The sequence below is a fragment of the Myotis nattereri genome (genome assembly GCF_964212035.1).
Source record: "Myotis nattereri genome assembly, chromosome: X".
Classification (NCBI taxonomy): Eukaryota; Metazoa; Chordata; class Mammalia; order Chiroptera; family Vespertilionidae; genus Myotis; species Myotis nattereri.
This window is the reverse complement of record NC_138078.1, coordinates 127,983,349-127,999,525: the sequence shown is the minus strand read 5'-3', so window position 1 is coordinate 127,999,525 and position 16,177 is coordinate 127,983,349. Positions and strand designations below refer to the sequence as shown.

General features: G+C 38.9%; 1 protein-coding gene across 2 annotated transcripts in view; it reads right to left on the bottom strand.

Moving 5' to 3' along the window:
* Window positions 1–11,839, bottom strand: part of F9 (coagulation factor IX) — a gene marked incomplete at both ends in the record, with an annotated part of 38,161 nt that extends 26,322 nt beyond the window's left edge. The window contains 3 exons of one of the 2 annotated variants that reach the window (XM_081081836.1): window positions 4,607–4,631; window positions 4,811–4,974; window positions 11,668–11,839. In XM_081081836.1, the coding sequence (XP_080937962.1) occupies window positions 4,607–4,631; window positions 4,811–4,974; window positions 11,668–11,755 (277 nt within the window). The remainder of the gene's footprint in view (window positions 1–4,606; window positions 4,632–4,810; window positions 4,975–11,667) is intronic. The other variant, XM_081081835.1, reaches the window with a different exon arrangement.
* Window positions 11,840–16,177: the final 4,338 nt, after the last annotated feature.

Sequence of the window (16,177 nt, the reverse complement as noted above, 5' to 3'; positions counted from 1 at the left end):
TTAGGGTTTATATGTAGATAGATAGATAGATGATAGATAGATAGATAGATAGATAGATAGATAGATAGATAGATTATAGATAGATATCACAAGGAAAAAGATGCATTTGCTCCATGGCTAGGCCACCAGTTCCTTGAGTAGATGTACCGTATGTTATCTGACTCAGCTCACACTGCAAGACCTATAATAAAGCAGGCTTTGTATGACACATCTATTTCTCCATTTCTGGCTGTCTTTGCAATCATATGAGCAAATTGTCTGAGACCTCAACTCAGTTTGGTTTGTTGCTCACCAAATAATAGAGGCATTTTTTTTCTTTGCTTCATTGGTGGAGATTTCCTGGAAGTTTTAGGATATCTTCCCTTTAATTTTTCCTAGACACTCTGATTTTACTTAGGTCTCTCATTTTTGCTTTCCCTCCATCCCCCACTGCAACAGTAACTTGCTCCAGGCTCACTTTGCTCTAGTGTCTAGACCAGTGATGGCGAACCTTTTGAGCTCGGCATGTCAACATTTTGAAAAACCCTAACATAACTCTGGTGCCATGTCACATATAGAAACTTTTTGATATTTGCAACCATAGTAAAACAAAGATTTATATTTTGATATTTATTTTATATATTTAAATGCCATTTAACAAAGAAAAATCAACCAAAAAAATGAGTTCACGTGTCATCTCTGACACATGTATCATAGGTTCACCATCACTGGTCTAGACAGTGGTTCTCAACCTTCTGGCCCTTTAAATACAGTTCCTCATGTTGTGACCCAACCATAAAATTATTTTCGTTGCTACTTCATAACTGTAATGTTGCTATTGTTATGAATCATAATGTAAATATCTGATATGCAGGATGGTATTAGGTGACCCTTATGAAAGGGTCATTTGACCGCCAAAGGGGTTGAGACCCACAGATTGAGAACCACTGGTAGGAGATCTGTCTGCCACCAGAACTATGATTCCCAGCATTCCTGGTGCTCCCCATGCTCTTGGTTTTCCCTTCCTGCTCTGTCTCCATCCCATGGCCTCCCACTCTGCCAAGTCCTCCAAGCCGCCAGCTCTCCCTCTGTGCTCTCTGTCTGGCGATGTGGGGAGCCAAGTTCCCCAAGCCGCTCCACTCTCTGCTGGTTCTCCTGCTCTGCTCTCTGCCTGGCACCTGTGTATGCAAATTAATCCACCATCTTTGTTGGGTTAATTTGCATACTCATTCCTGATTGGCTGGTGAGCATAGCAGAGGGATGGTCAATTTACTTGTTTCTCTTTTATTATATACGATAATATCTCCTCACCCAAGGGTATTTTTCCATTGATTTTTAGAGTGTGGAAAGGAGAGGGAGAGACAGAAACATTGATGTGAGAGCGAGACATCCATTGGTTGCCTCCTGCACACACCCTGACCAGGCCTGGGAAGCCTGTATTCTTCCTTGTGTTATCATTTAACTTTTAAGTATAATATGTAGTTATAGTTTGAAACAATAGAAAAGATGCTAGAAGCATCTGTTACTGCTTAAAGGTATTCTTTCTGAGTTAGGTCCCAAATGGTCTAGGCAAAGTGAGAAACAACTTTCAATAAACAGAATTAAAGAGAAAAGTTTCTAAAAATGTCCCTTTTATGTATAGATCGAGTATGCTTCTTTTCTACCTTTCCTAAAGTTTCTACATTTATAGAGTTCTTGAAAGCCTTTGAAGACACTGGTGGGAAGAAAACAGGGGAAAGAAATAGGCAAGAGGGGAAGGAAGGGTCAGAATGAGAAGGGAACCTTTAAGTCAGGTTTTTTAGAGCTCTGCCTCCTTCCATACTTCTAAAGAAGTTTCAGGAGAAAGGGATGAATAGGACTAGAGGGTAGATCTGTATGCACTTTGAGCTAATATAAATAACCATGAAGAAAAAAATGGGAGCTACATCAACCAGATAATATAAGAGAAACAAAACAGTAGAAGATGAAGTTGACATGAGAATGAAAGAATGGGAGAAAAGGATCAAATAATTTCTAATTATCAGTCATACTTTAGAGCAAACCTTCTTATCATTTAGCATGTAGGTCCTTATCTGCTCTAGGGAGAGCAGTAGTATGTCTGTCATATTGTCTGTCAGTAGCATGTATCTACTAGTAGGTCCCATTGACTAAGAACTAATATCCCTTCTTAGAAATAGTTCCTCTCTGGAAAGTCTGTTTGTCCTTTCTGCACCTTGAACCAATGTGATTTTGCACAAATGGTGACATTTGTTCCAGTTCTATAAAAACAAAATATGTTATCTCTGAATTATTATTATTGATGCTCAGAACTGTTCTAAAAAATGAGCTACATTTCTACTTTCTATTATAGACCAATGGATCTGAATTATTTAGGATGTTTCACTGAAAGAGTCTGGGCTTGCAGCCAGCTACAAAACAACTAATTTGCTGAGACATATCTTTAAAATGAGTGTCATTTTATCCTGCATTTAGTCCTCCTTTGGGTGCTTGTCTGTGTGCACTTTAGGCTGAGGCAAAGCCACCGACAGTAGGGATCAAAGACAAGGGACCAGACCTTGCCAAGTGAGTGGTTCCTATTTAAGGCTACTAGATTAGTGTTTAATGGATAACTGCATTTACATTTGAAGGCTCAGAGGGATAATATTGAAGGAAAGGGGTTGACTTTATGACTCCCAAGCTAGGTGACCTTTGACAAGTCTTTTGTTCTCCCTAAACCTCAGCTTCCTCCTCTGTGAAATGAGGTTAATAATATTTTGTTCACAGGGTTGGTATGAGGATTAAGTGTGTCAGACACTCTGTAAACTATAACGTACTTGACAGATGCTAGTTAATGTGATTGAATGCTTTATGTTGTGAGTTGATGGTACAAAATAGGGCAGGAGTGAGGGGCCTGTGTCCCTGATGTATGTGGCAGCCCACACAGTGATAATTAGCATAGGCTATTTTGTGGGAATTAGGAATCTCAGTTGCAAGTGAAAAGAGGCATGGAGTTATTATATTTTTCTTTTTGGTTCTTGTTTGTGCTTTATTTTTCTGTAGACAAAGCAGTAGTGACAGAATCATGTCCTTAATGTTTCCCAGTATCTTTACCTGAATACAGTAACCACTGCCTATAACTTAGAAGGCAGGAACCCAACTGCAATATATGGGTCTTAGGTACTGACCTACTCCTGCTAGGGGGGGTGGTATCTCAGGTCAGAGGGTGAGCAATGAAGGGATCATGGGAGTTTAAATACAGCCAAGAATATTTGGGGGGGGGTATAGGAATTGGTGTACTTTAAAAATATATCACAAGCTTTAAAAATTTAAATATAGTAGAAATAGAGAATGAGAAGACTTGTTTGGACTAACTGTAGGGGAATAACTCAGTAGAGAATTGGCATGGCAGTGTTCATTACCAAGGACAAGGAAAGGCAGATAAAGCAAATGTAATGGAGGAAACCTCTTCTTCCTTCATGACTTAAAAGCAAAAGTGGAAGAATTATGAGTTATGAGAGTATAAACAAGTCCAGCAATGCCTCCAGAGGTATTGGAGGTGGGGCGGGGAGAGAGTAACCAAAGAACTTATACACATATATGCATTACCTATGGACCTCAGACAGTAGGGTGGTGGGAACCGGGTGGAGGGGAACAATGGGGAAAACAAGACATCTGAAATAATCTCAATAGTAATGATAAAAATCCTTAGTTGTCATTAAAGTTTTGACTTTTTCTCACTGTGGTAAATTTATTTAACAAATATTTACTCAGTGCTTCTTTACCAGATATTGTTTGAGGTACTAGGAATACATCAATAAACAAAACAATTGGATACCCCTACCAACATGAGGGTTACCATCAAGTCAAGTGGGAAAAATAAATAATAAATAGTATAGGTAAGAACATTATGTGGTACCTCAGATGGTGAAAAGTGCTATAAAAAACAATAGAGCAGGATATGGTATCTAGAGTGAAGGGGTTTTGGGAGGGGCAGGTTTAAGTATTAATAGATGATCAAGGCAGGCTTCATTGAGATGGTGATATTTGGGCAAAGACCCAGAAGAGGTGTGGTAGTGAGCCTAGAGAAATCTAGCAAAAGAGCATTCCATATTAAAGGAACAGCTAGATCAAAGACTCTAAAATGGGAGCATTCCTAGAGTGTGCAAGAAGCACCAGGAAGTCCAGGATGGCTGGAGTCCAGTGTGTGAGGTGAAAGCAATAGGAGATGAGATGGGGTGGGGGGAGCAATGAGAAAGTTGAGGCAGGGAATTGTGGAGGGCAGTATAGGCTATCATAAGGAGGAGGACGTTCAAGCAATAAACATTTAAATCAATCAACATAATCTGATTCTTTACTGGGGATTGCAAACTCTCATTTAGTCCCCAAATGCATTCATCTGTTTTCTTTCTTCTAGCTTCCTGGGGTGCACAGATGTTCTCTTTGAAGCCCTATGGAGGAGTAAGCTTATCTGCCAACTGACATTTCTCATGCTGGCATACCTGTGGTATTCAATCTTGGATAAAAGAATGGAACTTACTTATCTGAGCCCTTTTGACAGATTTTAATGTATTATGTATTTACACAAAGAAAAAATACATATTTCTCAAATGTTTCAAATACAAGTTAGAGGATAAAATGAATTGCTTACCAACATATTGCTTCCAAAATTCAGTCTATAAAGAAAAAGAGAAGTTAATGGTGTCATTTAAAATGTCTTGGATTTGATTCCTTCTCTTTTATAGCATTTTTAATACACATATATGTGTAGGTATTTTAAAATCACAAAGAGAAGTTTCTCTTTTTTATGTTTACTATTCTTTGCATCTGAAGAATGTTATGTGGAAATACTCACAGTTTTTTCAGTGTTTTCAAAAACTTCTCGTGCTTCTTCAAAACTGCACTTTTCTTCTATACATTCTCTCTCAAGGTTCCCTTGAACAAACTCTTCCAATTTACCTGAATTATATCTCTTTGGCCGATTCAGAATTTTGGTGGCATTTTCACGATCAAGAAAAACTGAAATTTAAAAGAACTATTCTTTAGCTTTAGGAAAAATAAAACATCATGAAAATCAAATACATTTCTTAGGGAAGATTTTGTTTTTAATCCAAGTAATCCCAAAGCCAATTTATCTTTGGGACATGGAGACAAAATCTATGATTTTCTCATGATACTGTATACACATGGAGATTTAGGAATTAAAATTCAATTTGACTTTTAGTCAAGAGAGCTCCTGTAATAAACGGTCAGATTTTCAATCATAGTTGAACTTCCTTTGGATGAAAAAGAAAGTTCTTAAATAAGCAGTTAACTTTACACTTTGTGATTATTTGAAAATAGCCAATTGCAGATGTTTGCAACGTGATCCATCACCCTTACTGGGCTGTGTTTTCAGAATGCAGTTGCCCAAATGACTTTGCAACAAATATCTCTTTGAAGAACAGAAACCTTTTTTTTATTGCTTAAAGCAGTGATTCCCAAAGTGGGCGCTACCGCCCCCTGGTGGGCGCTGCAGCGATCCAGGGGAGCGGTGATGGCCACCTGTGCATTTGGGGGCATATATCTTTCTGTTTAATTGCTATTAAAATTTAAAAAAAAATAATTTCCAGGGGGCGCTGAGTAATATTTTTTCTGGAAAGGGGGCAGTAGGCCAAATAAGTTTGGGAACCACTGGCTTAAAGTATTACAAAGAGTATTACATATATCTCCTCCCCCCGCTTGACAATCCCCCAGCCTCCCCTACACCCCAGTGTCTTATGTCCATTGGTTATGCTTATATGCATGCATACAAGTCCTTCGGTTGATCTCTTACCCCCCTTCTCCCACCCCCAACCCCCCTAGCCTTCCGGCTGTAGTTTGACAGTCTGTTCGATGCTGCTCTGCCTCTGTATCTATTTTTGTTCATCAGTTTATAATGGTCCTTATTATCCATAAATGAGTGAGATCATGTGGTATTTTTCTTTCATTGACTGGCTTATTTCACTTAGCATAATGCTCTCCAGTTCCATCCATGCTGTTGCAAATGGTAAGAATTCCTTCTTTTTACAGCAGCACAGTATTCCATTGTGTAGATGTACCACAGTTTTGTAATCCATTCATCTGCTGATGGGCACTTAGGCTGTTTCCAGATCTTAGCTACAGAAACCTATATGTGGTCCTTCTCCAAATGCAACCCCAGGTTTTCTCACTAACTTTAAAAGAAAAACAACTGCATTATTATTATTTTTTAATCTTTAGACCCACAACACCTTCAGTTGACATGTGTTGTAGTAAGAATTCCAGTGATATGTCCTTTGCTGGGATGCAGTATGTGGTTTATTTTAGCTATGACTGCCTAGCCTGTAGGAACATTCCTGAGCTCTAGAGGATTGAGATCTCTAACCTAATTCTCCTCCTCCCTCCCTCCTCTCAAACCTCAATTTCTCTCTCTCTCTCTCTCTCTCTCTCTCTCTCTCTCTCTCTCTCTCTCTCTCTCTCTCTCCATATATCTATATCTATATATATATATATTAGATATAGATATAGATATAGTTATAGATATAGATACTCAAGAAGTCGCCTAGAGTCATTTCTTTCTTCAAGAGACTATCTGATACCATCTGAACAGAACCAGGTGCTTATAAAAATAAACTTTCCAAGGCATTTTGGGACTGCTTTCTCGTTAACTCAAAAAAAGGATAAGAAAAGAAACAAACTAAACTATATTCCTCTCTTTTCATTGCATCTGTTCACTTTGTGGACCCTTCTAGTCCCTTGACAACCTTACTTTTCTCTTATTTAGCAAATACTCTTGGGCTTCATTTTTTCCCTAAATTTAGCTTAGACTTCTCTTCACATGCCAGTTTTTTTAGTTCCCTTCACCTTTTTTCAGTGCTGCAATACCCTCCAATCCAAACCAGTAGATTAGTGCAGCCATCTGCTGCCTTCCTTCCCTTCTGAGGCAGCTGAGCACCTTGTGAGACAATTTCTAAGCTGCAGGTAGATGCCATCGCATATTGATGCCTCTCAGCCTCCACCACACTCTCCTCCCCAGCTAGCCAATTCATGGATTTGGTCCTTGGCACATCTATAATAGCATCTATGTCTGAATCTATTTATAGTGTGATCTAGTGGAAAACAGAATTTTGGAGTCAGATTAGATATACCTGGATTTGAATTTACAACCTGCTGGCTGTGAGATCTTAGGCAAGTCACATAATCTTTGAAGCTTAACTTGGTATGGGTATACCAGTAGTATTATAAGAATACTAGAGGCCATGTACACAAATTCATGCATGGGTGGGGTCCCTCAGGGTGGCCTGTGGGGAGTGGGCCCCAGCTCGTGCCCCCAGCCTCACAGCCCTGCAGCCCCGCCTGGCACCCTGCCGTGGCCTGGCGCCACACCCTCACCTGCTCCACCATCCTGTCTGTGAGATGATTGGTCAGGGCCAGCTCCCTCAGTGCCTGGGAGCTGGGCAGTGGCCCTGCCTCCTGCTGCCACCACTGGTTGCTCTCTGTGGGGCAATCAGTGGGGTGATCGGACCCTCGCTCGCATCCGCCTTGGCCTGGCGCTGCACACTCATCTGCTCCACCATCCTGCCATGGTCCTGCTCTCGCCGGGGCCCATCAGGGCTGGCAGCACCTCCACTGCTGCCCGTTGCCAGCACTATGTCGCTGACACCCACCATGTTCCGTGCGCCCCCTAGTGGTCAGCGGATGTCATAGAAAGTGGTTGAACTCCCGGTCAAACAATTTGCATATTAAGCTTTTATTATATAGAATGTACCTCACAGTGTTGTTGACAGGATCAGTGAAATAATATGTATAGGCTGGTATATGTCAGTTATCACTCTTCTTCCCTACTAACTCACTTGCTCTCTTCCTTCCTAGAAAATAAAACTGGATTTCAAATTTATGGGACTCAGTGAATTGGCTGTTCAGGTTAGTTTTTGCTCATACAGATGGTCTTAAATAAGTCAACCTGTGAAACTTATAATCTCAAAATTTTCTCAATTACTTTTGGCTCTTTAGTGATCTTTTCTGTAGCTCTTTTCCTTCTTTACTGTCATCCATATAATGAAATGACTTGTCAGTATCAGCCATGACTTCCTAAAGTATAATTTTGAGTTTATGTATTTCCTGACTCCTCTGAAACATTTCTAATCATTAATCTCTCCCTTTTCAGGACACTCTTTCCATGAAATCACTATTCTGGTTCTCTTCTTTACTTTAACTCTTGTTATTCATTCACCACTTGAATCAGTTAATTCCCCTTCTTCTGCCTGCCCCTTAAATACTCAGAGTTCTCCCAGGCTCCGGTTTCAGCCTTTTCCCTTTTCACTCCATCCATCCTAGTTAAGGTCAGAACTGAGGTGAGGTAAACATGACATTTAGTGCACAAAATTGAAGGAGGCACTCTCTTTCAGTGTGTGCAAGTACACTCATGCCCTACCCTAATCCAGCCCTGACTCTTTCAATACAATTTTCTGAACAGTCACTACAACCAGATCCTGTACTAGGTGCCATAATATCCATGCTCACTCTCTGGATCCTCATAAACATGGTTGTAACTACTATTATTCGACAGTGCATTCCAAATATTCATCTCTAGTCAAATACATCTTCTGAATTCCAGATCTTATTTCCAGCTCGCTAACTGTACATTGCAATGTGATGAAAGAGAGCTGATGTTTATTAATGCTTCTAATACGTTGGGCACTGGGCTCAGTGCTTTGCATCCATTATTTCATTCCATCCTCATAGCAGTCCCATTAAGAGGTACTGTCTTTTCATTTTTTTGTAACTGAGAAAAACAGAAATTCACAGAGGTTAAGTAATTTGCCCCAGGTTACACACTAAAGTGTCACAGCCAAGATTTCTACTTTGGCAGTCACATGCACAGTCCATGCTGTTAGGCACTAGGTTGTATCCAGTAATCGCATAAAACGCCCAAGACATACTCTATACACTTTTTCTAAACCTGTTCTCCTCCCATACCCAGATGTTTAAGTCATATCTTTTTTACTTCCTTAATGTTACTTCAATTCCTTTCCCTCCTTTGTCTATACTGCTAATGTCCAGGTTCAGGCTCTCCTGCTTTCCCTGAATGATTGCAGTAATTTCAAGATTGGTCTCCCCTAGTCTTGTAACCCCTTCCCTAAACAGTTGATTAGAATGTTGTCAGCCTGAGCATTCAAAATAACCCATTAGTGGTATTTGTACTTCTGATGACTACACATTGCTTTCTATTGTTCAAACTCCTTAGTTTAGGATTTTAATTATCTGATGGCCTGACTCTGCCCAATTATCCTGCCTCACTTGTCATATTCAATATTCAAAGCATACTAAGTTATTGAATATCCTCACATTCTTTGTGGATCTGGCTCTTTGCACATGAATGATCCTGTCTGCATAGAATGCCCTAGGTCAGACATTTAAGAAGAGTGAATCTACTCACTTTTTAAGACTCAGCTCAAAATATTGTCTGTCAGGTGATTCCTCAGTTAATGTATTTCTTTTTCCATGCTCCTTTAACACCTGGTACACACTTTAGCACATTATATTGAAATCTCTCTCCTGACCTCATGATGCTTTAGGCTAAAGAGGAGAGTCTGGTTTATCCCTAAGACCTGAGTACCTTGCCACAGTACCTGGTACCATAACAGTCACTCAATATTGTAAAGTTTTATAAAGTATATTTGTATAAAGTATAAAGTAGATTGAGGTTGTGTTTTATTCATTCCTTTCATTCACTCATTCTGAATGAAAGACAGTTTTGGTCCATGCACTTTACAAACCTGAATTGGTTTCACAGAACAGTTTTGATTTCAAAATCCAAATTGATTCAATAAAACCTAAGAGCAGCAGCTATGAAATTGCAACAGCTCAGTAAATCATTCATCGAAACTGCTTTTTAGAAGCCAATGACAATTTAACAGCAGCAAAGAGTGCTGCATCAATACTGTCCACCTTAGGAAAATTCCCCTGGCTCTCTCCTCAAGGGCCTATTATCTTTGACTCCAATGACTCCAGAATCACACTGCCTTTCTCCTCAGTGTTGTTTGAGGATCATATTTCTAACCTCTTTTTAGGCTTATCTCTTTTAGTCATTATTTCCAAAGCTCTGAAATCCCAGTTCCTCTTTTTTCTTCATATTTATCCTTTTCCCCCAACATCTGAGGTCTTTGATCGGTCAGTAGCCCTCTTAAAAGCTCCCTCATCTCACCACTTAACCTGAAGGAAGGACTTGGATCCTTTGTCCTGCTGACCTCACACTAAAGAGGTATTTGTAAAAACTTAGCTTTATGTCCTGCTTTAATTTAGTTTTCCTGCTAAATTTCTTTATTCCTGGACTCTACCCACTTTGCTAGTTTGATTTAACCTTTGCATTCTTGTATCATTATTTCTGCATTTCAGTCTGACATCATGTCTGGAGTGGGAACCATGGGGCCAGTCTGCTTTCTGGGGATGCTTAGGGTTGGCACCCCTGATCCTGGCACTGTCAGCTACTAGATTTGATTATAGTAGGCTGACAAGTAAGTGTGATGAATGCTTCCTGTGAGAACATACTGTTTTTCTAAATGAGGTAATTTCTTTCCTGTGTGCTTTCCTTTGGGGACAGTGCATAAAGTCACTAAAGCTGTGAAAAACACAAGTGATCCACATAGCATTAACCAGTTTCTACTCTTCATGTCAATTCTTGGACTGGCTTTGCTCTCCTAAGAGCTCGAGTATTGAGTTTGCCCATGTATTAACTGTGAGATCTTTAAAATAAGAAATAATCGCTTCTCGGCCTTTTGGCTAAGATCAAGTGTAGTATCTGTTCTTATCAGTTTAAAATAAGAAATAAAACAATTTCTTCCTGATCCATGAAAAATGTTAATGATAAATAACAACTTACAAATGAAAAATTTGTTTGTTTTAACTAAAACTTTAAATTGAAAGTATATAATTGTATAGATTTTTTAAATTAAAGGCATGCCTTATTATATAGTTACAAAATTTTGAAATACATCATATATCCTTTTTTTGTTTTGTGTTGTTAATCCTCATCCGAGCATATTTTTTTTCACTGATTTTTAGAGAGAGTGGAGGGTAGTGGGGAGAGAGAGAGAAACAGTGATGAGAGAGAGATACATCGATTGGTTGCCGCCCGACCAGGGCCGGGAATTGAACCTGCAACCAAGGTATGTGCCCTTGACCAGGAATCATACCCATGACCCTTTGGTGCGCTGGCCAACATTCTAATCACTGAGCTACACTGTCCAGGGTGAACTACATCATATATCTTAAATCAAACTTTTTGTGCAGATAAAACCATTCTTTGTGGTTTTAATGTTTCCCATTTTGATTTCAAAGTTGTGAGTAAAAGTAACCAAGCAACAGTTAATTTATTCTCCATAGTTTGCTCTTTCCTTGTTGAAGTATTTTCCCACATTAAATTTTTTTTAACCAAGATGACTGTTTTCTAAAAGGAATTACATTGTGAAATCATAAATTCAAAGTGTCCATTAAAAATATACCATAAGCATTGTAAATTTATTTAGTTTTAAAAATTAAGGAGATACATATACCAGAGAACCAGTACTTGCCAACACACATGCTGATTACTAGAATCTTAAACATTGCTGTCAAATCCTATAATTGTTATTTAGTGAAGAAGATAGCACCAGACATTTTCTATATCTGAAAGACAAGCATATTCAATGTATCTTTTAAAAGGAAACAAACCTGTACATTCAGCACTGAGTAGATATCCTAAAAGACAGACGGTGAAGAGGCCTGGTGATTCTGCCATGATCATGTTCCGGCACTGCATAACCTTTGCTAGTTGATTGTGCAAGTAGCAAGGTTGACCAATTGTTCCAAAGTACAAGCTGAGCTGTATTTACTTTTGGGAAATAATGTCCGTCTCCCTCAGTGGGTTTTTGGGTTATTTGCAATGGCTTCTTGGGTTAAATGAAGAGAATAGGCAGTAGCCACCATTAAATTTCAACTGTCATGACATGGACTTTTGCCCCTGTGCCTGATTTGAGGCTGAAGCAGGAAGTGACACATCATTAAAATAAGGGGAGGTGTAATGGCTACAGTTGCTGCGACAGCAAAATTTATCAGTGGGATCCATCTTTTCCTTGTCAGGGAGCACTACTATCATATAGTTTAAAGATAAAGAGATGGAAATTACAAAACATTTGGTCACTCTCCTTAAAACACCCTCAATGCTTACATATCTTGAGTCACCTGGTAGATCTTTTATGTTCCTTCTCACAATGAGGAGTTTATAAACTTTGTTGTGTCATGTACTCATATTTTGAATCATATGGACCCTGTCTCAGAACACATGTATGTATGTGTGAATGTATGTGTATACAAATATACCTATATATTATATATAAATATAAATGAATATTATATAGTAGTTAATATATTATGCCACTTCACATACAATATAAAAGACCCATAACATTTTTTATATAATTTTTCTTTATTGATTAAGGTATTACATGTGTGTCTTTATCCCGCCATTACCCACCCCCCACTCATGCCCTCAGCCCCCTGGTGTCTGTGTCCATTGTTTAAGGACCCATAACATCATATCAACATTTACCTACCATTCTTTGTGCTGTTGTTGTGATACATTTTATTTCTACATGCTGTAAATCCTATATTACATTATTATTACTCCTGCTTTGAATAATCTGTAATTTCACAAAGAAATTGAAAAATAAGAAAAATATTTTATATTTATCTACATATTTGTTGTTACAGTGTTCTTCATTTCTTTGTGTAGACCCAGGTTTCAATCTAAGTTTTCATTGCTCTGAAAATTTTAATAATTTCGATAGTCTAGGTCAGTGGTTGGCAAACTGTGGCTTGGCAAACCGCGGCTTGCGAGCCACATGCGGCTCTTTGGCCCCTTGAGTGTGGCTCTTCCACAAAATACTGGCTCTTCCACAAAATACTAACTTCTGCACATGGGCCATGAAGTTTCAATCGTGCTGTACGTGCGTGCCCGCACATGGTATTTTGTGGAAGAGCCACATTCAAGGGGCCAAAGAGCCGCATGTGGCTCATGAGCCACGGTTTGCCGACCACGGGTCTAGGTCTTCTTATGATGAATTTTCTCAAGTTCTGTTTATTTGAAAAATATCTCCATTTTTCTTTCATTTTTAAAAAAGTACTTTTGCTGCATCTACAATTGTAGATTGATGGTTTTGTTTTCTTTCAGCACATTCAAGATGTCATTCTATTGCCTTTTGGCATGCATTGTTTCTGATGAGTAGGCAGTAAGTTTCCTTAACATTAACTTTTAGCTATTTAACTATAATGAGCCGAGGTATTCTTAGGGTTCATTGAGATTCTTGGATCTGTGGTTTGATAATTTTATTAAAATTAGAAAAAAATATTGGGAACTTAACTTCCAAAAATTTGTTTTGCAATGAGGAAATTGCAAAAACAGTACAGAGGAATCCCATATACCAGTGGTTGACAAACCACGGCTCGCGAGCCACATGCGGCTCTTTGGCCCCTTGAGTGTGGCTCTTCCACAAAATACCACGTGTGGGCGTGCATGTATAGTGCGATTGAAACTTCTTGGCCCATGCGCAGAAGTCCGTTTTCGGCTTGGGCGCGTCTATTTTGAAGAAGTGGCGTTAGAAGAAGTGGGAGGTGTTGGTCCGTCGGGTGACAGGAAACGTGGCGCAGGCGGCCGAGGGATACGCACCGCGCACCGCGGGGCAGGTACATTGTTCACTGAAGTCGACCCCTTCCAACTCTCCCATCCACACTCGTCTATCTGAAACAAGTATACAAAACGAGTGTGGATGGGAGAGTTGGAAGGGGTCCACCTCAGCCTCAATCAGATTGAGGATGTTTTTAGCAAAGGCCAGCTTAGGAGTACCCAAATTAAGTTAATAACAATGTATCTACCTATATAGTTTAAGTTTAAAAAATTTGGCTCTCAAAAGAAATTTCAATCGTTGTACTGTTGATATTTGGCTCTGTTAACTAATGAGTTTGCTGACCACTGCCATATACTATTCGCCCAGTTATTCCCAATGTTTACATCTTACATAGATATAGTATAATATCAAAACCAGGTAATGGGCATTGGTATATGTGTACAATGCTAAATGATTTCATCACGTGTAGATTTATGTAACCACCACTAAAATCCACATAAAAAACAATTTTTTCACCACAAAGATCTTCCTTGTGCTACTATTTTATAATCACACATGACTTTCACCTTCTAATTATTCCCAACTCCTGGCACTACTAATCAGTTTTCAGTCTGTATGTGGAGAATGTGAAAATGGAATAATAGAGTATGTGACTTTTTAAGATTGGCTAATTCCTTTGTTATAGCTGAATAATATTCCATACTGTGGATGTACCACTGTTTAACTAGTGACCTACTGAGGGACTTTTTAAAATATATAATATATTTTTATTGATTACAGAGAAGAAGGGAGAGGGAGGGAGAGAGAGAGAGAAATGTCAATGATGACAGAGAATCATTGATCAGCTGCCTCCTGATGCCCCCTACTGAGAATTGAGCTGCAACCTTGGCATGTGCCCTGACTGGGACTTGTACCGTGACCTCCTGGTCCATAGATGAATGCTCAATTACTCAGCCATGCAGGCCAGCCTTGAGGGACATTTTGATCATTTCCAGTTTTTTTCTATTTCAGTAATGTGCTATGAGCATTCATTTACAGGTTTGTATGTGTATGTAATTTTTTTAATTTTCTGGGATAAATGCTTGGGAATGTAATTTATGGGTCATAGGGTAGTTGAATGTTTAGTGTTTAAATAAAGTTCCAAACTGTTTTCCAAAATGGCTGTGACACTTTACATTCCCACCAGCAGTGGATAAGAGATCCAGTTTCTTGTCCATTGAAAGCATTTGGTATTTTCATTATTTTTTATTTTAGACATTCTGATAGGTGGTTAGCAATAATTCATTGTGTTTTAATTTGTAATTCCCTAATGGCTAATGATGTTGAACACCTTATAATTTACTTATTAAACATCTATGTATCCTATTCAGTGAAATGTCTGTTCATGTCTTTTGACTATTTTCAAATTAGACTGATTTTTTATTGTTGGATTTTTAGAGTTCTTTATATATAGCAGATATGAGTCCTTTGTCAGTTATATGGTTTGCAAATATTGTCTCCATAGCTGTAGCTTGTCTTTTCATATTCTTAACTGGGTCTTTCACAGAGGAAATATTTTGAATTTTTATATACTAGCAGTCCAATTTATCATTTTTAAAAAATGGATCATATCTTTAGTGTTACATTTAGAAGCCTTCCACTAACATAAATCCTGAAGCAATTTCCCATTAAAATATTTTATAGTTTTAGATTTACACCCATGCTCCATTTTGAGTTAATTTTTATATAAGGTATGAGGTTTAGGTTGAGCTTCATTTTTGTTACTAATAAATGTCTGATTCCGCCAGCACAATTTTTAAAAATACTGTCCTTCCTCTGTTGAATTGCTCGTGCAATTTCTTCACAAATCAGTTGAGTAGATTGGATTGGGTATATTTCTAGGTTGTTTATTTGGCTCCATTGCTGTATGTGTTTATCCCTGTGTCAAAACCACACTGTCTTGATTACTATAACTATATAGTAAGGATTTTTATCAGAATTATTCTTCCCACTTTAATATTCCATGGCAAGATTGCTTTAAATATTACAGGGCCCATACTTTCCATATAAATTTTTAAATAATTTTATCTGTAATTACAAATAAATCTTGGTTTTGATAGAGATTGTGTTAAACCTGTATATAGATTTGGAGGAATTGACATCTTCACTACGTGAGTTTTCCAGTTCATTGCCATGGTATGGACATGTATGTCTCTCCCTTTACTTAGGTTTTTTAAAATTTCTTTCACTAGAGGCCTGGTGCACGAAATTCATGCACCGGGGGAGAGGGTCCCCTCAGCCCAGCCTGTACCCTCTCCAATCCATGACCTCTCAGGGGATGTCCAACTGCTGGTTCAGGCCTGATCCCTGGGATTGGGCCTAAACTGGCAGTTGGACATCCCTCTCACATTCCTGGACTGCTGGCTCCTAATTGCTCACCTGCCTTCCAGCCTGATTACCCCTAACTGCCCCCCCTGCTGGCCTGGTCACCCCCAATTACCCCCTCCCTGCTGGCCTGGTCGCCCCCAACTGTCCCCCCTCCAGTCTAGTTGCCCCTCACTGCCCCCCCACCAGCCTAA